This window comes from Rhineura floridana, chromosome 1 (assembly GCF_030035675.1).
Source record: "Rhineura floridana isolate rRhiFlo1 chromosome 1, rRhiFlo1.hap2, whole genome shotgun sequence".
NCBI lineage: Eukaryota > Metazoa > Chordata > Lepidosauria > Squamata > Rhineuridae > Rhineura > Rhineura floridana.
The window spans coordinates 16,463,607-16,491,063 of record NC_084480.1 but is presented as its reverse complement, the minus strand read 5'-3'; the positions used below and the strand labels follow the sequence as shown (position 1 = coordinate 16,491,063).

Here is a 27,457-nt window from a genome sequence, read left to right as displayed (position 1 = left end):
AGATTATAAATCTTTGTCACAGCAGGCACCATCTTACACAGCATACCCTTCTGTGTGAAAAGGGGTGGGGGGCACCTCCATGAAGATGGAGTTTTTAATATAGCTACTTACAATGAAAATAATTGAACATCTTTTAAAAATGTATTGCCTGATTAATCAGGGCATCTTTTTCGTTGATCAACAGATTTGGAATCCTTTGATTTCATACAAAACTAGAAGACAAGGCAGAAAATAAGCCGAATGAATTAAGGAGGAGAAAAACTAATGCAGGCAGGAGAGTCAGATACCAAAAGCTGGGTTGGGCATAGAACAGTGATGCTCAAAGCCCCCTAGCCCTATCCTCCATGCCTGCTAGCTGTAGTGACTGGCAGTGTCCACCCCGCCACCATTTTCTCTTATAAAACTGGATCAATGCAAAGAAGAGAGAGTAGATGATACCACAGGATTTTAAAGCAAGCCAGAAGGTTAAGGGAGCCCCTCTAACTGCTCACTGTAGAATTTTCAGGAACAAACTGACCCAGAACTCCAGATGAAAGGATTAAAAATGTAGGAAAATGCTTAATAAGAAAACTGAAGTAGATAAATTTCTATCACAACTCTGAGAATTTTTCCAATAGTTTATTAACTAGAGAAAGCATAATATTGCATCTGTCATACAGCCAATACATTTGCAATTTCTACCTGAAATTCTCTATACAAAGTCAATGCAAATAGATAGATCATTGATGGGATAAAGAGCTTAAAATAACCAAGAGGTATAAAAACAAGTTTGCCATCTTACCCTGAGTAGAAATGTTGAAAAATACAAAATCTGGATTCTCAGTGATGCAACCATAAACATGATTATGAGGTTTAAGATGGCATTCCAAGTGCAGTAAAACACATATTAATGCTATCTCAACTGTCCACGTTTTACAGGCTTTTCACTGTAGCTGAAATCAGTCGGGGATAGTAATGAAAATATGTATCATTATACATTAGTTACACAATTTAGCTGGCAGTTCTCCTTGTTGAATATTTTATGTTGCATTGACATTTAGTACAGGCGGGCCCTGCTTATACGGCAGGTTACGTTCCGGACCCCCGCCATAAAGTGGAAATCGCCGTAAAGCGGAACCCCATAGAGTATAATGGGGCGCATTGCGCAAAAATGACGCAAAATCAGCTTTAAAACGGGGAATGAAAGCCGCCGCATTAGCGGAACGCCGTGAAGTGAAGCGCCGTGAAGTGGGGCCCTACTGTACCAGCTTTGAAGCCCATCCATTTTAGTGTATTTTAAAAGATTGTGTGTACATAAATATTTCACATACAAAGTCTTGCTATGAGATGTGCCCAGTGCCGTAGCAGAACAGAGCACCAGAATCCATCCCTTTAGAATAATCAACATGATTTTGCTCATTTAGAGTGGATCCAACTAAGGGCAAGCTGAATAACTGCATGAATGAAGGCCCAACTCCAGGCCCCAAAATGCACAGGTGGCATTATCGATGCTTCACTGAGAATCTTGGGGAGCTCGATCAAGCCAAGTGAAATTTCCAAGGAATAGGTATAGCAGTGATCACACCGAGACTGCAATCAAACGTTTGCTGTTTGATGTCAGCTTCCCGCAACTACAACACAAGCCTGAAGGTGTGAAACTATTCAGAATTATGGCAGGTTCAGATTCTTTCTGCTGAGAGCAAGGTGGCAAAGACATTTTCTCTTTAAAACCTGGTTAAAGATTAAGCAGAATGGAAGTAAAATATATCTTCCAGTAATAAAACAAAATTGTATTTTACAATCCACCTTCCTCACTCTATAACAGCTAACAGCAGCAACGTCTCAGTCTAGTGGCTGGGGATCTGCAATCGGCATGGTATGAAGCACTTCATCTAGGAGCTGGAGGGCACGATGCAGGTGAATTTCAATCCAACATGGTGTCTCCTTAATGCTCTGTCTTGGGTAATCCGGCCCCCACCCTTTGACAAAACTCATCCTGAGGATGCACAAGCGGCGAAGGTCATCCACGCCAATTCCAGCAGCAGCTGACAAACCTAAAACAGACGAGAACTACATTAAACACCCTTCTTAGCCTTAGGTTTCAGAAGATCATTTGCTGGCCTCAAACCAGCTTTGAGAGGCTTGGGTGCTCTTCCATCAACAATGCTTGCCATTCTAGATTTTTGAAAATATTTATTTTAAATGCTTTTGCTGGGCCAGCAGTATCTATTTTGATCGTTTCCAGTATTCATGGAAAGCTTACACTCTTGCTAGAGAAAATATGCAATAAATGGATAATGGCAGCTTACATCTTATTAATAGTCCTCAAGGCCTAAATTCTGTTAGCTAAGCTCAATTTAACCAAATGTAGCATTCAGAGAGCTTTTCAGAAGTAATTCACACTATCCACCATCATCAGATTTTGGTAACGAGTCCATTGGTGCTTACCAACCTCTGCTTCTGCCCTCCAGAGATCTTTTTTTAACCATCTCCTACAAAAGAGCAACAGGAGATACAGCTGTTTCATCTGAATTGTAGTTTCCAATCTCCTGCTTCAAAATATTCAGAGCATTTATCAAGAACTGCTGCACCCTCTGAATTCCCATGGGAAAGGAATTCTGCAAATGCTTTTACACCCAGCACTCCTTGTCAGTTCACCACAAGGGTATGCCTTATTGAAGAAGGGCAAAAGAAACTCTCCAGTGAAAAAGAAGATATAGTATGTCTCTAGAGTCTATTCAGACAACATGCAAAACTAGGAATTAGTGCTAGAATGGGGAACTTTTGGGCCTCAAGAAGTTGCTAAACTTCAACTCCCATCAGCCCAACCAACCATGGCCAGGAGTTATAGTTCAGCAACATCTAGAGACCCAAAAGTTCCCTTCATGTGATTTAGTATGTTATCTCAAGTTGACAAAACAAGAGTTGTAATCATCCAACAAAGCAGAATCAGAAGTGATGGTTTGAAGCAGGGTTGCAAACCACAATTATGTCCATTGCTAACTCCAGAGGCCACTGCACCTGAAAACAGGAGTAATGAGTAAACAAAAAAGGAAAGCAGTGAGCAACAATAAACCATACCTTGCTTAAACTTTTGGAAGTTCAAACCACAGTTTGTGTTGTAAACTACCATGAGTGCAAACAGTGGTCTGGCATAATCTAATGTCATTTATCTGCCAAAGTTGGGGGGGGGAGGGAGGGAAAGAGGAGAGACATGGGAAAACTGGTACGTTTTATATGCCACTTACTGATGGCTGGAGCGATTCCCCCTACAGATCCTGGCCCAGGGATATTTCCTGCAACTGCAGCAGCTTGAGCAGCAGCTGCAGCCTGCGCTGTAGCAGCCTGCTGTTGCATCTGACGATGACACTGACGTAAATCGAACACCTGTTTTAAAAAAGCAACAACACTGATTGCAGAGTAGTCTTCAAAAGAACACCCACCAAAATTAGAACACAACAAATGAAATCCCCATCACGCAACGCTTCCATCATGGTAAAAGAGGTCTGTTTGCCGCACCCCACTCTCCACTGAAAGTACTGGACGCTGGATGCTGAGATCAAGAGGGGGTGTCGTTTTTCGGTCTTGCAAATGCACTCACACACACACCAGTCTTGTGCTGGGGTGGGAAGACTTACATCAGGAGTTTCCATCTGAAGGCGCACTTTTTGGACTATACAGACAAGAAGCCTTATTGTAACTGAGCTGTTTCTATGTTATTGTTTAGTTTTATTGCTGAGTTTTTGATGTTCTTGATGTTTTGTATGTTTTTGCTTTGTCCGTCACTCAGAGTGGCTGGGTACCAGCCAGATGAGCGACTAATAAATCAAATAAATAAATAAAAGAATGGGTAACTCTAAAACTCAGATAAACTTTTACTGTCTAAGTTTATTTCCAGAGGATAAAGCTGTCTGTTCTTTCCCTTCACTTATCTAGTGCCTTCTAAGATTCAGATGTCATTGGTTGTGTGAACTGTGTAAAATACAATTGGCTGTGTAAACTGTGAAGGTGGACAGATGCCAGGAATTATGCAGAAGCCACTTAAAAGTCTGCTGTGTGGTGGTTGTAACCACATGGAGTGGCAACTTTTAAAAGTTCCTGCTACATAACAAGCAACATGCTTCTATGGGCTTACCTAGATTTACAAGCAAGCATGCATGTGTGTCTGCTGGGGCTACAATCCTATGCAAATGTATATGCAAGTAAGCTCCAGCAAATGTAATGGGAATGAATTCTGAGTAACATGCATAGGATTGAAATATATTATGACTACTGTGTGGCCAGAGGCTATGGATGTCTGCCTTCCTAGGCTCTTTCAGTTAAACAGCTACCATATGGTTGCAGGCCAGCTTTCCAACCTCTGTACCCACCATTTTATTGTGTATGTGTGGCATGTGGTAGCTTCTGCAGTATTTGGCACAATGATTTTTCATTTTTTGCTTTGAGTGAGCATATGCACATAGAAAAGCAACTAAAAATTTATAAAGAAATAAAAACAAATTCCTTCATGTTTGAAGATTTTCTAGCAATTCATGGTTATAAGAACCAAGTTATCAGAAAGTGGGGAGGAGCACTGCATACAACTCTCTACCAGTCCATATGACACAGCCGTCTCCTCTTGTCACCCTTCCCTCACCAAAAGGATTCCAGTTTCTTTTTAAACCTGAATCTTGTAAAGAAAACTAGCAGCATAGGAAGCTGCCTTGTACTGAGTCAGACCACTGGTCCATCTAGCTCAGTATTGTCTACACTGACTGGCAGTGACTCTTCAGGCTTTCAGGCAAAGTCTCTCTCAGCCATACCTGGAGACATCAGCAAGCATTTGCTCTACCACTGAGCTGCAGCCCTTCGCTATATTCAGTCAGACTACTGGTCCATCTACCTCCGTATTGTCTACACTGACTGGCAGCAGCTCTCCAGGGTTTCAGGCAGGTGTCTTTCCATACCTTCTACCTGAAGATGCCAGGGATTGAAAATGGGTCCTTCTGCATGCAAAGCAGATGCTCCGCCACAGAGCTACAGCCCTTCCCTGCATTGTGTAGACACATGTCGATTTGCTGTTCACTACTTATCCTAAGCACAAAGTTTCCATGTTTTTGGCCACAGCCCTGTATACACAAGTCTGGCCTTAGGAACAGAAGGTCATGGATCAGACTAAATAATGGTGGCTTCTGTGAAAAGACACGTGAAAAGTCCCCAAGTTAAATGTAGCTCTTTGTGTGGGTGAGAATTCTTATGACTAGCTGGGCACCAACATAAACAGCACGCTGCTCTCGCTCTCAACATACAGCCCCCCACAGTGTGAGACTGTTAAGGGGTAAGGGGGACCCCAATAAAGGGGCAGCCTATTTCTATAGGCCATTTGTTTGTTGGTTTTTTAATATGCATTTACAGTGCAGTTCAATACATATCTGCTCACAAGTAAGCCTCTATAGGTTCAGTGAGCATTACTCTCAGAATTGTAGCAGCCTTAGAATTTATCCATTATAGCCTTATTTTTCCTCAGAGTTATTTTGCTTAAGATGGACAATGATTCTGGAGTCACTGATTAAACAGTCTCAAAAATGAAGACGTGTACATGCACACACCCTTTCTAGCAACAATAATTTTGTATGTCATATTGGTAATAGGGTCTCTATATACAGTCAAGGCTCAGGGTTCCCCAAAGTGTAATCTATTATCAAACTGACAATACTGAAAAAGAAGAGACCCTTTGTCCTTAGCTGAAGAGATACAAGTCTTGGTGGGGGGTGGGGCGGAGAGGAGGGATTTGTTCATAAATTAAGGGAAGTCAGCCTGATTTTATAAAGTCGGGAAAAGATCACACATACATTTTGGTATGAAATTGGATGGAATTCTTATAAAATACCAACTCTCTTTTTTTTTTTTTTCAATAATTTTTATTCAGATTTTCATAAAACATACAAAACAAAATCATAAAACATTCAAAGACAAAAAACAAAATCAAAAATAGTTAAACAAAAAGAAAAAAAGAAAAAAAAAAACAAAAATAAAAAATAAAGAGTAAAATATTGACTTCCCATTTGTCAAAGATCAAATCAGTTATAAGTCTATAATATATAACAATCCTGTCTCTTAAGTCATATTATAAAATCACTTTCCTCCAGTAGTTATCTTACTTAATCATCAAATCTCATAAACATTACTTTATTCTTTCCACAAAAAGTCAAAGAGAGGTTTCAATTCTTTAAGAAATATATCTATCAATTTTTTTTTCCAGATAAGCATATCGATTAATCCATCTCATTACTAATTATGATAATCTTATTGTCATAACCATAGTCAAAATAAACATTTCAATTAATCCATCACATCAGAATCTGTTAGGTTCAGTAATTTCAGTAGCCATTGTTCTATTATCTCTATTAGTTCCATTTTCCATCTTCCGTCTTCAGTAGTCTTGTTAAGTCCAGTAATTTCAATATCCAATCTTCCATTATCAGTATTCCATAATAATCTTGCTGTCAAAGCCATAGTCATATAGTAAGAGTCTGATGGGAATTACCTCTATCCCAAATATTTTCTTGCCATCCATTCTGAATAGGTTGCTGAAATACTGCTGTAAAATCATATCTCTGTTCTTTTTTTCAAAATACACTGGGTCATCTCTTAAAAGTTTTTCCATTGTCACATGGCTGCAATTAATTCCATAGATTTTCTCTATATTGGGCTCCATCACATCATTCCAGTCCAGAAGATAATCCATGCCATTGATAACTTTATCTCTAGAATCTTCATTAATTTCTTCAGAGATAACATTGAGTTCCAAACAATAGATTTTATTTCTAAAGTCCATAGACTCCAAATCTTGTTCCTGTTCCACGTTTGTTCCAATCTCCGGGATCTCCTCTCTCACAGGGACCCCTATTCCAGTCTCCAGGGTCTCCTCTCTCACAGGGACCCCTGTTCCAATCTCCGGGGTCTCCTCTCTCACAGGGACCCCTTCCAGGGTCACCTCTCTCACAGGGACCCTTATATCTTTAATCTCCTGCTTCATTTTACTCAATTCAATTTTCGTTATCTCAATCTCATCCATTATTTTCTGAAACATAGTTATTTCCAGATTCTCAGCCACTTTCTTAATTGCCATTTTAAAAGAAAAATATAGGAAAACCACTTCTTATTTCAGCAACAATTGGGTTAATACTCCAAACTTGGTGACATCACAGTATAAACAGAGCAGACAGCCTTATCTCTCCAATAGTTAAGTAAACAAAATGCAGTTCCCAGGATCGAAACAATTAATGGCAATCGTCAAGAAACAGATTCGTCAAAATAAAATAGACCAAAAAGAGAGTAGTCTCAAAACAGTATAATATTTTTCAAAATAAAAATCTGGAATAGAAATCCCTCTTCTGTGTATATCTTTAGAATGCAAATCCAGGACAGCTTTTTGCAACAAAAACAGAGATAAGCTATTAATTAGTGCGTAGCAGAGAGAAGTTACGGCTCCCCAGTGAGATGTCAAAAACCGATCAATCTGGCAAATCTCTTTTAAACAGCAACAATTTAAGTCAAGTAAAAGAAAAATATAGAAAGAAGGGTGCTTGCCTGTTAGTGCGTTCTCTCTTAGAAGATAAGATGAACGTTCGCTTTAACAGATAGAGCTTGCTGTTGAAAATCCGTCCCACCTTCGTCGGCTGGACCTCGTCCCATAAATTAATGAGATCTGGTCGTCCCAACAAAAATAGGCTTTGAGGTTAATCTCTTCGTTTCTCCCTACCCGGGAGAAGTTTAATCAGTCAAAAAAAAAAGAAAAAACTGACTGATATATCTGAATAAGCTTCTTTTGAGGCAGGAGCCCGTCTCAAAAGCAGGCACAGGCTAAGTCACCCTTCCCGGAAGTCATAAAATACCAACTCTCAGGATTAAAGTGACAATCTGTCCACATTTTACAAATTCAACTTGGCCAAAAGTATTGATTTTGATCTTTAAAGTAATCAAAGCAACAAACACTAGCCAAGGCTTTTAAATGGGCGCCATAGCTTACGAAGAGAAGGAACAGCCCTGATGCCTGTGAGCCTTACAGCAAACCTCAAAAGGAGCCCACACTCCCCACCCCTCCCCAAGCCTATTTTTCATATGCATATGTTTTAATTCTAATTTTTGCTGTAGGCTATTCTGAGAAAAGAAAAACTTGTTTCACTTCTAGTTACAATACCAAACACAATTACATTGTTTGCACTAACAGCTAAAACCTATAAAGAAAACAGCCAGGAAAGTCTTCTGAAAACTATTAACTGTCATCCAGCATAGCCACACAAACCTTTATATATGCACTTGGATAAATTTTGTGGACTGCATCGCCTGGCGCCCGTCCTGCTTCCCGATCTAGGTAGTAACTCTGAACAAAGACCGCATGATCACTGAGGCACCGAACCCAGACATCTCCTTCACCTTTGCATTCCAGCTGTACACCTTTACCTATATGCAACCTGAAAGAGACATGACTACTCAATGCAAGGAGAAAAGATAGTTGGGGGGGGGGAATCAGCTCAATCTGTAGTCAACTCAGTTTTTACAACCTCTCAGGCAACTCCTTGCTGGGGGAGGGGGGAATGCTTTAAAAAAGATAATTTCTCCCAGGTGTACTCTCTTGGCAGCAAAACAACAAAGAATCATATGGCACCTTAAAATGATGATTACATAATTAACAGTGGTAATGCAAAAGAAAATTCTTGGTAACAGAGGATCCTGGCATTGGTACTTCATTTTGTCTTGTCTTGAATCTTCCAACATTCAGCTTCATTGGACTGAATTTCCTTCCTTACTTGCCTTTCTTCTAAACTAGAAAGTCCCAAATGTTGCAACCTTTCCTCATAGAGGAGTTGCTCCAGCCCCTTGATCATTTTGGCTGCACTTTTCTGAATCTTTTCTAGTCATCGAGTGATGGTCATGTATGTGTAAAGCTGCCCTGAGTAAATTGTGTGAAAATGTATAGTATCAAAATGTAAAGTTTCTACTTATTTTGATCTTTGGCAAACCTTTCTGTTGGAAGAAACCACAGGATCTCACAAGGAGTGACCTCATCAATAAAATAAGCAGAATAGAATACAACAAATCCCACCAACCAAACAGCTTCAGAACTTTAATTAAATTAAGACAGAATGTTACTCAGAATTATTTTAGTCCTAATTTGCATTCCTTTTTGTGTCAGAAGGCAGAATTCCTGCAGTTCTTTCTCTACTTCCACTCCTCAATCTCAAGTATGTTGACTGACTGAAAAAAACAACTATTTTTATTCACTGGCATTCTGGCAAATATCACCAGATTTCAGCATTCATGCAGCCTGCTCCTTGAGAGGACCAGCTCTTGCTACCAGAAGATTTCAAACTTTAAATGCTTTTAAAAAATGCCTCCTGAACTAACAGGGATAAGGCTCCACTTATGATAGATGATACACAGTAGTTTCAGATCCCTATAAGTTATCAAATGATGGCTGCAGTTATGACAGAAATGCTGTGTGAACAGGCCCTATTTTATTCTGGGAGGAAGGGTGGTATATATATATATACGCACACATACACATACACACACACATAAATAAATAAATATTTTGGAATTTCATTACCAATGCACTTTAACTGATCATCTGGGTCTGCCGCACCTTTCTGTTCTTTAATTTTTCATGGGGAGGCTCTGCTCTAGGTTCCTTTCACACATCAGGAAAGCCAAGTGCTTAGAGCAGGGTTTTCCAGTAACAGCACCACAGCTCTGGAATAGTCTCCCCCCAAAGACTCATCTGCAACATCACTACAAAGCTTTTGGTGCAAGATTAAGACATTTCTGTTCTCCAAGGTTTTTAAACTGCTGTATGCATATTATATATGGAGCTGGTTTTATACCATGTTTCCCTAGATTGTTCTGTGTTATTTTTGTACATTTCTTTGGGCATCTTTATTGGAAAGGTGATTATTAGGCAGGGGTGAGGAATCTTCAACCCACAGACCAATCTTGGCCTGTTAAGTGTTCCAATTTAGCCACTAGGCCATTTTCTCAAAACCACACTTACCTGCCAATCACCTACCATTACTTTGATGGACAGGTGATGTTTGCTAAAGGGTGGGGGGGGTAGACCCCTGATCACAAAAGGGTTTGCACTGAAACCCCTGGAAAAACAAAGTTTTTCCCCCTTCATTTTCAGCAATGCTTTGGCTGCCTGCAAGGTGTTTTGAAGTCCTGATTTCAGAACTTCATAGCACCAAATTACATGAGGTAACATCAGGTGATTGACTGGTGGTCACCCCACACACCTGTCAAATGTGGCCTGGGAGGCCAATCCTGATAAGGATCTGGCCTGTGGAGCCAAAAATATTCCCCAATCCTGTTATAATAAAAAAAAAACACAACAATATAAATGAACTAAATCTAGGAGCCATCTTTTGTTGGATCACTAATATCTAAAGGAGAGCAGATTGCACAGGAAGCCAGAGATAAAACACTACTAAAACATACAACTCTAGATATTTACAATGATTTATGAGGAACCCAAAACAAAGCAAGATTCGGATGCCTCCTTTTCCATAAACAAGACGTACCTTGCTCTCTCAATGGCTTCTGTTCTGTGAACGTTGGAAAGCTGACCAAGGCAAAAGCGGTCCCCACCTGAAGGGTCCACATACCCATCAACAGTAACAATTGGGCAGCTTGAAGGTACTTTGAATGTTTCGCCAACTTGCACATCCATCTCAAAATAGGCAATTGAACACCAGTATTCTGGAGCTGAAGATTTGAATTGGGGGGGGGGGGAGAGAAGACAACTTAATGAAGAGCACCGGAAGAACAAGAGAAGGTGGACAGGGAATTAGTTTCTAGATCAGAGTTGCTCAAGCTTCAGCCAAGTCTCCCCACTGTGTGTCATTTGAAATAGTGAGGCTCTTCAACTTTGCCTTGAGGTTTTCAACGCTTTAATGTTTTTTCTCAATTTTCTTTTTTTGAAAGAACATTTGGGTTTTTTTTAAAGATTGCGTATATATATATCAAATGAATGATAGTAGAGATTTTAAAGGAGACATAAAACAGTATTCAATTTGACATTGTGAGCCCATAGAAGAACTGTCATTCAACCAAATAGTCATTAATATGGACTTACCAGGGTGATTTGAGATAGGTGGCTGGAATGCAAGTTCATTATGAACTGGCCCTTTCAAAAGGCAAAAACAAAATAAACAAAGTCATTATCTTTATTCTTTATCTACTGTCCTCACAAGTTCTTGCATTCCCTAAAACAAATTATCAGTAAGAATTTGGATTTACTAGTTACAGTAAACAGGCCACACTGTAGAAATCAGTGGGATGAATCATGTACAGTACAGCCTGCATAAATAAGCCAGATAACTCACCCTTTATAAACACACTCAAAGAAAGAATGCCAAAATGTTTAAAGCAGAAATAGTGTGTGGAATAGTACCCTACCCATTCCTCAAAGAGCTGTTTGTACAAAGACCTGCAGCTTCATAAACAGAAGAAAAAGGGATGTGCAGGCCTCCCTGAAACATGCATGGAGTTTTTCTTATTTTATTCCAGTACATTTATATCCCACCCTTCCTGTATCAATTCCTACCTTGTGCGTTACGTAGACTATGACTTGCCCAAGACCAGACAAGGACCTTCACAGCTGAGCAAACATTTGAAGTCAGTTCTTCCAAGTCCAATATTCTATCCATTACACCACACTGGCTCTCCCACAGCCATCCTAAGTAAACATATGTGGTAATATAAAGGGACTTACAGTAATGTCCAGGATGGGACATAGGTGGATGATGTTGAAGGTGTCCATTCTGATGATGAGGGATGGTAGGTGTGTAGGCTGCAGTTCGACTCCCAGTCCAAGTTGTTGTACTATCTTTAAAAAGCACAGTAGAAAGGTCTGTTTTACCTATTTGCTTTACCTAGATTTCCCTTCATTTCATTTAAAACAAAAGCAAGCATCCTAAACACTAATATAGGATACAAAAATGTCATTCACTTACTGTGGTGGTAAGTAGCTGGCTGAGCTGTAAAGCCATTCTGCTGTGTCCCTGGCTGAGGCCCTGAAACAATCTGTAAGAGTCCATCACTGTGGCTACCTGGCAACATACTGGTGGGTTGACCTGGCAAAATGTACAAAAGATTAATACCTGCTTTAAAAATGAATGACCACTTTGTCAGAAGAACAAAGCATCACAGTTCTGCTGCTTTGCAATGGGAGAGCGGGGCAGGGAGGAAAAAGCACTTTATTTTGTAAAATTCTTTGATTTTGGCACCCTCATAAAAAACATGCTACAAAGTATGTTTGTTTAGCAGGTTTCTGCAAGGCTGCTTAATAAATTATAAACAGAACTGTACTGTACACCAGTGGGAGAGACAAAGTAGTGCAAGGAGATTCCTTGCTGATCTTGTGTAGCATGTGGTGTGAATGGGCCAGGAAACAGAGTTCTGGCGCACCACGTACAATAGAAGGCTATGGATCAAGCCACATCACTGTGCCACAGACCAACAGAAGAACTATCTATTTTTTTTCCTAAGCAACTTGTAGTGGTTCTTGTTTGATTCCTCTTCTTTTGATCTACTTATGTCTGGTTTAAAGACAAAACCTTTTCTTAGTTATACCTTAAAATGCATGGGCTTATTTTCTTGATCTAGTGATGTCTTTTATGACAGTATGAAAATCTTAGAATTAACCTCATATTCATTCTCAGTGGTAGGTACTTCTGATGATCCGCCTTGTCAAACATTCATGGAGTAGTAGTAATCAGATAGGAGCAAACAAGACCACTGTAAAGTGTTAAATCCCCACTATCAAATCATTAAAGTATTTCTCAGACTTCTAACTTCTGTATTTATTTCAGATAATTTCAGATAACACGTCCAAAGTTCTCTCTACAACAATGAGAACTAGAATTGACTTTCAAAATAAAAGCGGAAATCCTCTAGATGCCAAAACGTTCAGCCCACATTTGCACAAAATCTGCAGATTCACATAATTAAACAATTTTGTGCACTCAAGTGTGTATATTAGTTTTGTCATACTTTCACTATTTTTAAATTTACTACAATCTAATCATTTGCACAATGCCAGGAATTAATAACAAAATGTATCAGAATATAAAACTAATGGTCAAATCAACCAAGCATTTGAAGAAGGCAAAATTATCAGGTCATTTGTGACTAAGACTGCAATCCAAACTCAGCAGCAGTGGGGCTTAAAGTGGCAGGAGGTAGGAGGAAATGCCTGTATGCTACACCAGTTCCCAGGCTAGCACAACAAAGGAGGCCAGAATGGGCCAATTGCCATCATGTGACAGCAGCACGGCTGGCTCTGCCCTCTCACTGACCCATTTTGGGGGGTTCCACTGGTTACCATCAGCAGGGAAAACACTGGTAGTAGCTTCTACCTGCCAGCCATCTGGACAGGTGCACTGAGGCATTCCTTAGTGGTAGAGCTCCCATGCCAGCAAAGCCTGGTGGAGGAGCACCACTGCCTCATCCAAACTCTCTTCAGTATTTAGTTATTTATTGTATTTATATACCGCCCCATAGCCAAAGCTCTCTGGGCAGTATGGCAGATCAGGGGTTTGGATCAGTCTCCAAACCACCTTAATATTCCATTTGTAGTCTCTCCAGTTTGCAAACAAAATTAATCTTTGCTGAGTTTTTAAAGAATTTGAAATGAGTTTTGTAATATTCCAAATAAACATAGCTATCTTACTTGTGGAAGCGACAGGAATGTTGGGGAAGTTGGTGGTGCTGGTAGTGCTAGACTCAGAAGGAGCTAACATGGCTGGGGTGCTATAGGTTTCAGTAGATGCCCTATTACTTGGCGGATGTTGGATCGTCTGAACTGAATGGCCGTCAGTAGTTGAGAGCGATGGCTGCCCCTCAAATTCATGAACATATTCATCTTTCACCAACATGTTTGAGGGTGCTGTGACAGAATAAAAAGTTAAGTGAGAAATAAGATTAAGGGAGTGAATATGCTAACAATTGCCTACTTTTTTTTAACTCTCAGAAAGAATGATTGCACACATGATCCATAGAAAAGATAGAGAAGCAAGACACTTGACATCTCTATTTTTGACCTACTCTGTGTAATTTGTTTTAATTTTTTTACATTGTTATGTCTCACCCTGGGACCTTTCTAAGGGCAGGTAATACATGCAATAATAATAATAATAATAATAATAATAATAATAATAATAATAATAATAATAATAATAATAATAATAATAATAATAGAAAGAGAAGCAAATTTTAAATTACAAGGATGTAAAATGAGGATAAATGAATTGAGAAAAGTTCTGTAATAAAATAAGTTGCTTGGGGAGATATATAAAATAAGGTTCGACAGACACCCATCAGAGATGCTTTATGTATGTATATGGTATTCAGTTTTGGAAAGGGGAGCAGACCAAATGATTCACAGATCCTTTTCAAATCGAAGTCTATAATTTCACTATTTTCATTGTCTATGCCTATTCAGGTCCATTTTGTTGGACGTAAATCAATTCCCCATCTATGCCCTTGGGATTACATCAGAAGACTGGTTTGGAGCATCAAAATAATACAGAGCAACTATGATACAAATATGATGTGGATACATTTTTAGATTATATAGTAACAATTTTACACAATTATTCATGGATCTACATTTGAACGTACAAATAATTCAGTGATAAAACAGAAGTAGCCTTCAAGTATGCACAAGGATGATGCTACATATATACAGAACCACAGCCAGCACCCTACACTCACAATTATGGAAAATGGTTCCTTTAAGACATGGGAGGATCTTTTCACTTCCACAGCAGGCAACAGAAATTGGTTTCATTCTAGTCTGATAAAAATTTACATCACCAATTCCTAAACTTTGTTAAAACAAAGCTAGGCTTTATACATCTTCAACAAACTTCACACATAAATCAGTTGAAGATATGTGAAGTATCCAACATAATCATACTGTGTTAGTGAACACGTGGAATAAATATAATTACAAATCCACCATATCAGATATATGCAAGACCTTATTAAGATTGCTAAATTAACTTTAGTTCTTTAAAGGATATATTTTCTTAGCTAGCTACATCCAGTGGTACTGAAATCATTGATGTTATGTAAAATGGGCACGTGGTCAGTGGACCCTACCCTAAGACCCCTTTTCTCTCTACCCTCATGGCTCTTTAATTTAAAAGACATGTAAGAGAGAGCACACTTTTGTGTGGCCATGTAATAGTATATAGACTACCTTGAGTATTCTCCTTACTTAAAGCAGAATTATAACTTTCCTAGCAAAGTTTTGCATACGCTTTAAAGTGAAGAGGCATGCCCCTTAAGAGCCATTATTCTGTTTATATTTCATATGATTTCATGTATAGCTTACCAGAACTCTGAAGTGTCAATCCTGAAAGATCTTTAAAGAGAAAAGAACACATTAAGTCATTAACCCAGTTTTAAATACAGTGAATAATTTTTTCCCATCCATAAAGCCTATAAAGAAAAGGTAGATAAATTACTGCAGGCATACTATGCATGTCTGTGAAGCACAATTAAAACATTTCCCTCAGTGTACGTGACAAATTGGAAAGAGTAGAATTTTAAATCCCTATTAAAATAAGTTCATTTAAGAAGTTTTAGAACAAAATAGAGAACTGTCTCCTTACCTGTTCACTTCCCTCTACCACCAATACTATGGTTACATGTGAAACTGGTTTTACACAAGAAAAAGTGTTTTTAATTTTTTTTATACAGTTGTGGGAAACCTTTGGCCCTCCAAATGTTGCTAAAGTACAACTCCCATCAGCCCCAGCAAGCGTTGCCAATTGCCAGGGATGATGGGATTTGTAATTTGCAACATCTGGAGGGCCAAAGGTTCCCCACACTTCTTTTTACATATGAAAGTGTTTTTAATTATTTTTATATATGAGTGTTCTTAATTTTTTTAAATTGTTATAATTATTTGTATATCTTAAATTATGTAATTGTTTTTACTGCTGCTGTTTTTATTATGAAATCACTTTATGGAGATATTTTATGGAAAGGAATTCATAAATGAAATGAAATAAATAAATTCCATGATGAAGATATTCCCGGTCCAGTAAATGGGGTGGCCTTACAAAAACCAACCAACAAACAAAAAACAACCAAAAAGCTCTCCAAACCTGGGCAACGGGATCTACCTTTCATCCAAAGACAGACCCCCTTGGAAGTTCACTTTCAGACTCTTCTCCAATTGATCTTAGAGAAATTTTAAAAGATCTTTCAAAAGGAGTGATGGCCCATGAAACACAACAGCTTTCAAAAGCCTTCCCAAATGCTCTATACATTTTGTTGGAAGAGACTGCATCTGCCATGCGAGCCTGCTTTTAAGATGGCTGGGGAGCAGGGAATTGTGGGGTTTCTTTTGATAGTATGGGATCTTCAGAGGTTAACATTTGGTTTTTTGCCAACAGGCATGAGTTGGCAGTTTTACTGCTCAGCTGCAAATAATCAAAGGCGCAGCCTAACACCTTCTTATCAGTAAAGGGCCTGGTTCCTTCAAGGCTGTAAAGTCTGGGAAGCTTCAGGGAGGATGTGCCATTTGGCAAGTGATTAATGATCCCTTACCTCATAAAGAAGTCCCTGATTGGATAATTGCCTCCGGCTGTTGCTAAGCTCTTTTGCCATAAGTATGGGCAGAAAATTCTAAGATTTGTTCTTCTCATGAGTTCCATCATGCCTGCTGGGTGTGACCTGGTTAGGGTCCAACTTACCATCAACTATTCTGACTTATCTCTTTGAGGAGAGGTGGCTAACCAACTACAAGTCATAAGAACATAAGAACATAAGAAGAGCCTGCTGGATCAGGCCAGTGTCCCATCTAGTCCAGCATCCTGTTCTCACAGTGGCCAACCAGGTGCCTGGGGCAAGCCCGCAAGCAGGACCCGAGTGCAAGAACACTCTCCCCTCCTGAGGCTTCCGGCAACTGGTTTTCAGAAGCATGCTGCCTCTGACTAGGGTGGCAGAGCACAGCCATCACGGCTAGTAGCCATTGATAGCCCTGTCCTCCATGAATTTGTCTAATCTTCTTTTGAAGCCATCCAAGCTGGTGGCCATTACTGCATCTTGTGGGAGCAAATTCCATAGTTTAACTATGCGCTGAGTAAAGAAGTACTTCCTTTTGTCTGTCCTGAATCTTCCAACATTCAGCTTCTTTGAATGTCCACGAGTTCTAGTATTATGAGAGAGGGAGAAGAACTTTTCTCTATCCACTTTCTCAATGCCATGCATAATTTTATACACTTCTATCATGTCTCCTCTGACCCGCCTTTTCTCTAAACTAAAAAGCCCCAAATGCTGCAACCTTTCCTCGTAAGGGAGTCGCTCCATCCCCTTGATCATTCTGGTTGCGCTCTTCTGAACCTTTTCCAACTCTATAATATCCTTTTTGAGATGAGGCGACCAGAACTGTACACAGTATTCCAAATGCGGCCGCACCATAGATTTATACAACGGCATTATGGTATCGGCTGTTTTATTTTCAATACCTTTCCTAATTATCGCTAGCATGGAATTTGCCTTTTTCACAGCTGCCGCACACTGGGTCGACATTTTCATCGTGCTGTCCACTACAACCCCGAGGTCTCTCTCCTGGTTAGTCACCGCCAGTTCAGACCCCATGAGCGTATATGTGAAATTAAGATTTTTTGCTCCAATATGCATAATTTTACACTTGTTTATATTGAATTGCATTTGCCATTTTTCTGCCCATTCACTCAGTTTGGAGAGGTCTTTTTGGAGCTCTTCGCAATCCCTTTTTGTTTTAACAACCCTGAACAATTTAGTGTCATCAGCAAACTTGGCCACTTCACTGCTCACTCCTAATTCTAGGTCATTAATGACCTTTATTTTATTTATTTATTTATTTAAAGTCCTTTATTTTGTAAGTATAGCTCAGACTAGTTAGTCTTTGTTATTTTTTGTTTGTGATTGAACTCTTATGTTGTATCTTGCCCCTCTTGGGTGTGGATATTAAGGAACCATTTTGCTACTGTAACTGTGCATCTCTTTATTTTTTTATTCTTTAATGAACTTACTTATATTTACCAGTGTGTGTTCATTTTAGGGGAAGGTTGGTTTGAAATCTAGTATCTTAACCACTGACCACAGCTACTGTGTAAATTGCGGTGTGTGCCTGAGGCTCTAGGGGGAGAGGAATGTCTTCTTGGCTCTTGCCCATTAGAATTTCTGGCACATTTTCTGGGCTCAGAGTTTTCCTTTGGCTCAGAGTAGCTAACCAGTATAGAAGGGTGGTGGCAGCTAATCTACCTTGCAAGGTTGTTGTGAGCATGCACAGCCTTGGCAGAGAAGGATATCTTGTCAGGATCAATTGTCCTGGGTAGGGAATTGGCTCCTGGGATGGTGTTAGCCAGGAGGAGCACCCCCATCTAACATCACAGCATCAACAATATGAGTGCCCCATAAAGAATAGCCTAAATCCTGCGAGACAGAGCTCAATTGCCCAAGGGTTAACTTTGAGCATGAACAGGTTAGGCTGCAGCAGTACAGAACACAAGTCTGATGCAATGGGTCTCTTTGATTTCTGCAAAGCAGATACAGCTAGAAAGAATGCCAGGATACCACAGTAATGGAGACCAACGAAGAACTCCCAAGGCCCTCTATGATGCTGGTGGGATGGGACCTACTAATTTATGGCCTAATCTAAGGTGGGTCACAATAGCAGGACTACCACCATACAAATACATGGCAAAGAGAATTAAGAAATGGGTCTCCAAATGCATGTTTGGGCTAAAAGAAGGTCCCGAGCCAGAAAAGGTTGAAGACTACTGCTCTGTGTTATATTTTGAATAACGCTGTCCAAAGAGGCAGAAACCTTTACTCATGTTATCCCCACAGGTGATGCACCTTTTTCTCCTGTTGCTTTTCCTAAGAGAGCTGAAAAGTACAGAACATTACTCCCTTGTGATGTAATCTGGAAGATTTAACCTGCACCTTCACTAAGATGGGAAGAAAAGGTCTAGGTTCTACTGACAGGGAAGGCTGTTCTCTCCCAACAGATCTCCTAAGCACTGAAGTTTCTTTGTGCAAGGGAAAGGCGCACATGCGCATGTGTGTGCGCACACACACACACACACACACACACACACAGAGAACTGCTGGCTTAAGCAACAGAAGTGAAGAGCAAGACCACCTGAGGGCTGCGACCTTGCTTCGGACAGTCATAGCATTCCTGGTGCTTCCTCTCCCTAGAAGGAGCAGAAAGAAATAGCAAACAGCTGCTGAAGAAACACCCTACTCACAGACTAAAAACTATTTTCCTCCCTCCCCCCACAAAACGCAATAAAATGCAACTGGGCTCAAGGATGCTTAGCAAAAGTCTATCGTAGAAGAGAGAGGGCATTCTCAGTGGCGGCCCCCACTCTTTGGAACTCCCTCCCACAAGATCTCCGGCACGCCTCTTCTTTAAATGTGTTTCGGAAAGCCTAAAGACCTGGCTCTTTCAGCAGGCCTTCGGGGTATCTGGTGAGGGTTAATTGTTATAACTGAAATGCCTCCTGCCCAGTTTTAATATTGTTGCTGCAGATGTGTTGTTTTTATATTGTATGACTGTATTTTATCAATTGAATTTTAACAATTTTGTAAGTCGCCTAGAGTGGCCATTGGCCAGATAGGCGACGAAGAAATTAAATTTATTATTATTATTATTATTATTATTATCGTCCATCAGCTATGTGAGGAAACCACTGATTATGAAACAGCACAGGACAGTGAGGTGAATGACAAATGAAGAATTTGTGACATAACCTAATGAAACACCAATAACTCCATATACAGTATCATGAACATACTTACCAATACCAGGCGACACAACACGCTCATAATGATACGGATTCACACAGACACTATCACACTTCAAGTCAAAAGCATACTGGCAATATTTGACATGCTTGAGTTCATTTTTGTGAAGATCAGGCCATCTCCATAACCGTGCATAAATTACATGAGGAAAACCCTTACGACCAGCGACCTAGAAAGATTGAAACACATGAAAAATTCTAATGAGAATAATAGAACAAGCATCCTCTACAAATATCAAAGGTTAACTATGATCAGAATCTAATGTCACCTAGTAGTAGCAGCACAATGCTTTATACCACAAACAAACAACCCCAATCCAGAAGCTCCACATCCATTTCCTCAGCACACAGGTACATTTATGCTCTTCAGCCACTATTCCCTCCCTTCAATATGCTCTTACTCTGCTGCACATAGATAAAGAACATTAAAGTTTCAGATCTGTTTCTACTAACCTGCAGCCTTCCATCCAAGGTTCTCTGAATTGTAACACACTTGCTAGGATGAGCTCCATTTGTAGTTATAGCTGTAATCAAAGAATCCAATTCATCTTTTTTCTCCTTCAGTTTTTTTACTAAGCTTTCAATTGCTCGCTTTGCAAATGTTTCACTCTCCCCTCCTTGTCGATGGCACATCAAACTGTGGACAATGCTCAGACAAGCGTCATTACTTGTTGGCGTGTTAGTAATAGACATATTGTCCATTTGGTACAGTTTTTACTTCCAGACCAAATATGCCTGCCAGCCAGTGGGTGGGTCAAGGACAGTCTCGACACCTAGAAGGAAGGAAAAGAGCACAAACATTACAAGAGTGGCCACAAAATGTTTACTGCTTGGGACACCAGGAAGTATCATCTATGAGTATTAACATTATTTTACCCTGTTTTTTCCATTTGAAATATTTAGTGCTTTACAGTTATTTTTCTAGACAATTATTCCACAGGATGTAAACATAGCAGCTATGTACCAGCCTTCCCCAAAGTATTCATATTTGTCAGTTTTTTATTCTGCTTCCCACCTCCACAGAGTAGCTGAGCAGATTAATCTGGTTTAACCCTTTATCTGTATCACTTTTGATAGGATGTCTACTATAATAGCATACATGCACTGACAGAAGCCAAATCACATATGAATTTGTCTCAAATTTAAAATTAGCATCAGTGAAAATTGCTTTTGGGCTGTTTACATTAACTTCAACTTCTATTAAAGGAATAACTGAACAGTATAGCTGTCCTTGCTAATGCAAAGGACCTCAAAATATGCAATGAAGCCACCCACAAGTTCAAAGCATGGCTACTGGTTGTAAATGCCTTCCTGTGTACAGACACAACTATTCCTCTCCAGTTATATAACTATCTGCATGCCAAGCATGAAACTTGAAGGGAAGGAGTTACTTAAGATCTAAAATTGCAGGATTTCAAAGAAAGAGCAGCTAACCAAGCTTTCTCCAAGCTAATACCAAAAACCCACAACTGGAGAAGGTGGGTAATTGGTGGAGGGAGAGGGAATTGGGCATCAAGGAAAACATGGAAATACTAGGGTTAAATTATTAAAATGTGGCCTTTATTTCAGGTAGTCTAGTATTTTAAACACTGGACAAAAAAAACTTTTGAAGCTGAAATCCCACAGAGTTCTATTTCATGCAAAGATATTAAACAGAACTGTAGGAATCACAACATCAGCATAGGTCTTCACATTTCACTAAGGGTGAAACATAACCTTACAAAGCACAAGGCTGCCACGCAAAATGACAAGTTCATGTACAGTCCCTCCTTGACCCTGAGCGGAACTTATGTTGTCCTATTATCATTGTGCTGAGTGTTTTGCCAACAGCAGTCGATGCTGTGAAGCAGTAGCAGCAGAGAAACACTCAAATGTGATGACACCAGGGTACAAGGCAACGCTAGAAATGATGGACTAGGGGCAAGGAAGAGCCTGTCATTTTCCAGAGCCACCATCTAGTTCCACTGTAAGGGACACACTAAACATGAAGCAAGGAACACATTAAATATCTTCCAAATGGTGTTGGGCTTTTTAATATTTAACCCCTGCCATATTAGGATAGGGAGGGGGAATGTCCAGATTTGTCTAGCAAAGAATTAGGTAAGAGGGAGTGTTTAAAGTTTTTCTCATGACCTATTTTTGCCTTTCTTTATAAAGGGGGAAAGATACAGAGAAGAAAGCAGCTGGGGAGGCCAATTTTGACTTGATAAACAGCCCAAAGGGAAAGTGCCAAGCACCTCACATACACTGCTGTGCTGATCAAATGTGAAACACCCCAAAGCAGCACACACACACATATATACACACACCTGATCATGCCTAGCTTGACCCTCAGTTTCCTGGGCACACTAACTTCTTTTTGCAACAGGATAAAAAATAGGCCCTTTCATGCACATTCACACAATTACCAGGAAGCAGGGCCATGCGTCTGGCTCTGACCCCAAGGATATGCAGGCTCCCCTATGTTCCCCAACATTCACATATTAGGCATGGGCATCTGCAAGGAGGAAACCTAGACACATATGCTTCATTAAAGATCCCAGCTCCCAGGGAAGTCTATGCATATACTGAACTACTGCATAGGCTTCCCCCCTGCAGAAGTCCATGTGCAACTCCACTCTCTGGTAACTGAGTGAAAGGAGCTAAAGCTTGCAGTAAATCTGCTGTGGTGAGCCCTGCACAGCCTGTACAATGGATGGATCCTGACTTAGTCATGCTTAGGGTAGACCCATTGAAATCAATAAGAATTAAGTTAGTTGTAACAAACATCCCACTGATTTCAATGGGTCTGCTCTAAGCAATAAGTCTGGATCTAATCCAATATACCCAGTGAACAATTAAGGCCTATTGTACAACTGTCATTTAACATTCAGAGTAGCCAGAAAGTTACAAAATTAGTTCCAAGAAAACATTAGCAGCACACAAGCATTCTATTAAATCACAAATGTATCAACAGAACACATTTTATGCATGTATGGTTTAAAGCTGGTCCTCACAAAATGCCAATTTGAGCTTGCCAATGCACTGATTTCGTATGGGATTATGTCTTTTTAACAGAGGCATAGGAATTTCAAAGCAGATGGCAACGTGCTGCCTCTTTTCATTCCTCAGGATATTTGTGTCCCAAAGGGGTACTTGAACAATTAAGAGACAATGTCTGTAAGCTGCATTATAAAGATTATGCTTTTAATGTGATTGCAGTCATTGCAGTTTACTTTAACATCTCTTCTTTACTGGTGTTTAGGCCAAATAAAACAGTATCTGTGAAAATAACAGGATTATCTGATGTGTCAAAAGTTGAATATTCCTTGCATTAGTTCAGCCTTGCTCAACCTAGAGTCCCAACAGCCATCAACAGCCTCCGTTTTCATTGCCAACAGTCAGGGATAATGGGAGTTGCAGTCCAACATCTGGAGGGCACCAGGTTGGGGAAGACTACTGAAATTCCCCAGCTTAACCCATTTTCCTCTCAGTTACAATTCTCTCAGTCATTGCAAGGATAACGCTACTTTGCTGCCAGAGTGATTGGTGAGTTGAAGAGGGGAACACAGTTCTGAGGGGGCATACCTATAAGGCTGAAATCCCCTTTACCAGCCTTCTTGAACTTTGGGTCCCCAGATGTTGCTGAACTACAACTCCCATCATTCTTAACCACTGGCTAAACTGTCTAGGGATTACGGGAGTTAGAGTTCATCAACACCTGAGAACTCTGCCCTTTAGTGTTTTAGCTCACTTCCCAGTCTTGGTAGATAAAAGCTAGTACAAACACAATGCCCTCTGCTAGTGGGGATTCCAGATAGTTTAACTACAACATGCATATACTATAAAACAGTGGTTCCCAACCTGGGGGCCGTGAAGTAATCCAGAGGGGGCTGCGAACAGTAAAGAAATGATTTTTTTTTTAAGTATTCACTCCCTGGATGCTGTCCGCTCCTCACTGTTGCTGCAGACTACATCTCCCCCTTGCTACAAAAGAGAGGGGAGGACATTTGTTGAAGTGCCAGAGTGTCTTTCAGGAGTGCTGAGGGCAGGCATCTGCCTATAAAACACGCAGCAGACACTGAAGGAGGCTGAGGGTGGAGCTACCAGGAACGAAAAGGGGATTACTGTTGCCGACTCAAGTCTCCTCGCACAGCCGCTGCTGCTGACACCCTTATTGAGAATGAGAGAAAGCTTTTCGTGAAGCAAAAAGAAGCAAGGGTGCAAGGAAAGGCTGCTTTCCCCCCTCCTTTGTGGCAGTTGGCCTGTCTGCCTTTCTTGGCTCCTGCTTCACTGCCACCTCCTTTAAAAAAGTTATTCTTGTGAGGCTGTCCATATCTCGCCTTCGGCCCACACAGAACCAAAGAGATGAAGCTGAGAACTTGCTTGCCCCCCCCATCTCTGAGGCTAAGTGTGTGTGCCATTGTCCCCCCTTTCTTCCACCTACACTCCACACACCCCAATCTCTCTCTCCAAGATGCTCCAACAGTTAAGGACATTCCCCCTCCCACGTGCCCACATGCATGTACGCCTACAGATGCTTGCAGGAGGGGCAGGTGTGTTTGTGTGTGTGTGTTGATCTGTTTTCTGCTCCACACTCATTCCCCAAGTGCACGCTAACCAAGTCATCAGTTCTGACGATCATCCCAAAGCCTAAAAACACTAATCCTCTCCTCAATCTATCCACCGTTTCGTCTTCACAATCTAGCATCCCCACCACTACCACACTGCTGCTTCTTGATGATTTTTTAAAAGCTCAGCAGGTTGGCTGAGGCTCAGGCCCACATATTGCAGCTGAAATGTATCTAATTATTGCATTTATATCCCACCTTTCCTCCAAGTTGCTCAAGATGGTGCACATGGTTTTCTCCCCCTTTCCATTTTATCCTTTCACCAATCCTGTGAGATAGGTCAGGCTGAGAGACTGTGTCGGGTCCAAGGTCATCCAGTGGGCTTCATGGCTGGGTGGGGATTTTAACCTGGATCTTTGTCCAACACTGAAACCCACTGGTGTTGGGAGACAGAACTGTACATCTTCAGACGGGGGGCGGGGGGGGGATACCAATTTGACTGGATCTTTGCATTAAAAAAAGGAAGCAACACCTCCCTGTCTGCAGGAAGCTTTTTATGGAAAGGGATATTTGAAGATGTGATTTTGCCATGGACCATTTTTTTCAATTAACAGAGACTAAAATTACAATTAGCATGGGGGATCACAAAAAATTTTGAGCTTACAAAGGATCCCATACTCATAAAGGTTGGGAACCACTGCTGTAAAACCTTCATCTACATGTAGGCATTCCAACAACCTATTTTTCTACCATGATGAATTCATTGTTGAAGTGTGTGTGAGCAAATGCACATATCCCTACAAGCAACCTAGATATATAACTCCCAATGTGCAGTAGCCTGGGGAGTCATGTGGGGACAGCTGGGAGGGGTTCATCTAGCTCCCTCCCCCCACTATTCATCAAAGATGGACAGGATCCATCATGCCTACAGACCCTCAACGATCTTATACCACCATATCCAATTTCTCATGTCCCACATTCTCATGAGGATAGATACAAAACTATTAACACACATTTAGCACAAGTGAAAACATAGAAATGTGAAGTGCTTTCATGATATATATGGCCACCAGATGCAAGTTGTTTCAGACCAGATTGCTGTGGCACCTGCTCAACAAACCCTGGCTCCTATCCCACAATTATACTCCATTAATGGAGAATAACTAGAGGCCTCAGGCTGTCATTGCATTCATCTGTGAGCTATATAGCCTTGGAGGTAGGGAGATAAGGCAACACACGTGTAAACCTGCCTTCTATGTTCACAGATCCCCTTGCCCTGCATTTTTTTCCTTCAACACCCTTCTCCTGTTGGTTGCTTCATTTTCCTCCTTGCCTAAGGCATCCAATGCCTTCACATCTCTCTTCTCCCTATATAAGGGTTGTCTAAACTGGGGCCTCCAAATATTGTTGGACTGCTAACTCCCATCAGCACTGCTCAGCATGGACAACCAGGGATGTGGAGCTGTATTCCAGCAACATCTGGAGTGGCACAGATTCCTCACCTGCTCCTTTTCTTCCCTTCTTAGCCACAGTCTGACCCTGGTTCCAGATGGGGAACCTATGGCCCTCCAGATGTCACTGGACTTCTATATTCATGAACACTACCTATGCTGATGGGCTGAGGGGAATTGGAGTACAACACCATATAGACTAGGCCACAGATTCCCTGTTGCTGCCCAATGGTGTTCATAAAGCCTAGAACCAGATCATTATCTCCTCCTCTTTCCAATGTTGCACATAGCATTTCTTCTGTCCAGGCAGGCAAAATGGCTCAGAGAAGGAATACAAGCACAGATGCACCCATGTATGTGTGTAACATTTTATACATAGATGATACTAAAAAGCAACAGACTGTTCTGAACAATATTCTAAGAACTGCCCACTTCTTTTTTTGGGAAAATTTTCTTGATAAATTAACAGACGTCAAGGCTAAAATGTTCAACACTATATCAAAGAAATTGCTACTACTGAACGATAAGGTAGTACACTCATATCAAATGACAGAATGAAACTTGTATTAAATAATCTAATGGATCTAAACTCTAACCTCAACTCATTTCTAGGCCAATAATCTAGTACAAAGCTTAGATACTTTACTGCTGAAAACATGGCACAAATTCAATAATCACTACCACTGACACCAACCATAATAAATTTCAGGGCTAGGGGTGAATCATTCAGCAACTGTGCATGGCAATAATGTATTTAAGATAATCGCATCACTGGACTAATGGAAGCCATTCAAGCACTTGAATCAACAAGAGGCTACTAGAGTTATAACCTACCTTCTCAGATTAAACTGTCACTCCTTTTGCAAAATAGAAAATATTCTTTGTTTGGACTCATTTATTCCAAAGTGAAAAAAATCAACTGGGAGTTACAAGTTAACAGCTGTAAGCCCTGGTAAATAACCATAACCAAGTGTATTTCTTTATTGTAGAATTTACATCATACCTATTTACAAATGTTTCAAGGCAGCTAACAAGAATTTTTTAAAAAGCACAATTTTGTGATAACACATTTTTTTTAAAAAAAGACCAGAAGATAATAGAACACACAGAACTGGGAGAACAAAGTCATTTAAAAAGCTAAATCATATTCTATACAAATGTACAACTAATCCATGCTTGTAAATATGCATTTGACAGGTCAACTGTCTCCAGAGAACTTACACAGGAAAGTCTTTGTAAACTGGAAATATGGAAGTTCTTTTATTTCAATTAGTTGAAATGCCCATGTAACTAATAGATCAATTTTAAATGTTTTTTAAATGTTTGTATTGATTTTGCTGTTTTGTTGTTTACCACCCTGGCCTCCTTTGGGAGGAAGGGAAGAACAGAAATGAAAATAATAATCTCAGGTTCAGTGGAGCTTACTTCTGGACTGGTAAAAAAAGCTGGGGGCAAATAACTTCAGTGGATTTAGTTGCATGACTGAATTAACCTGAAAATATCTAGAAAAAAAAAAGCTTAAGAAAACAAGGATTTACTTTCAGAACTTCTTTGTTATACAGTAGAATCTCGCTACAATGGGGCTCATTGAACCATGGATTCACACATAGCATGGGTATGACCA

General features: G+C 40.3%; 1 protein-coding gene across 3 annotated transcripts in view; it reads right to left on the bottom strand.

Annotated features, from left to right (window-relative positions):
• Positions 1 to 601: 601 nt before the first annotated feature.
• Positions 602 to 27,457, bottom strand: part of SMAD4 (SMAD family member 4) — a 50,574-nt gene continuing 23,718 nt past the window's right edge. For all 3 annotated transcript variants that reach the window (XM_061614593.1, XM_061614602.1, XM_061614612.1), the window contains exons 2-12: positions 20,286 to 20,605; positions 19,828 to 20,002; positions 15,359 to 15,388; positions 13,691 to 13,906; positions 11,973 to 12,092; positions 11,732 to 11,845; positions 11,093 to 11,143; positions 10,539 to 10,722; positions 8,267 to 8,435; positions 3,228 to 3,366; positions 602 to 2,033 (exon numbers count right to left, since the gene is read on the bottom strand). In XM_061614593.1, the coding sequence (XP_061470577.1) occupies positions 1,822 to 2,033; positions 3,228 to 3,366; positions 8,267 to 8,435; positions 10,539 to 10,722; positions 11,093 to 11,143; positions 11,732 to 11,845; positions 11,973 to 12,092; positions 13,691 to 13,906; positions 15,359 to 15,388; positions 19,828 to 20,002; positions 20,286 to 20,534 (1,659 nt within the window). In that variant the 5' untranslated portion in view covers positions 20,535 to 20,605 and the 3' untranslated portion in view covers positions 602 to 1,821. The remainder of the gene's footprint in view (positions 2,034 to 3,227; positions 3,367 to 8,266; positions 8,436 to 10,538; positions 10,723 to 11,092; positions 11,144 to 11,731; positions 11,846 to 11,972; positions 12,093 to 13,690; positions 13,907 to 15,358; positions 15,389 to 19,827; positions 20,003 to 20,285; positions 20,606 to 27,457) is intronic.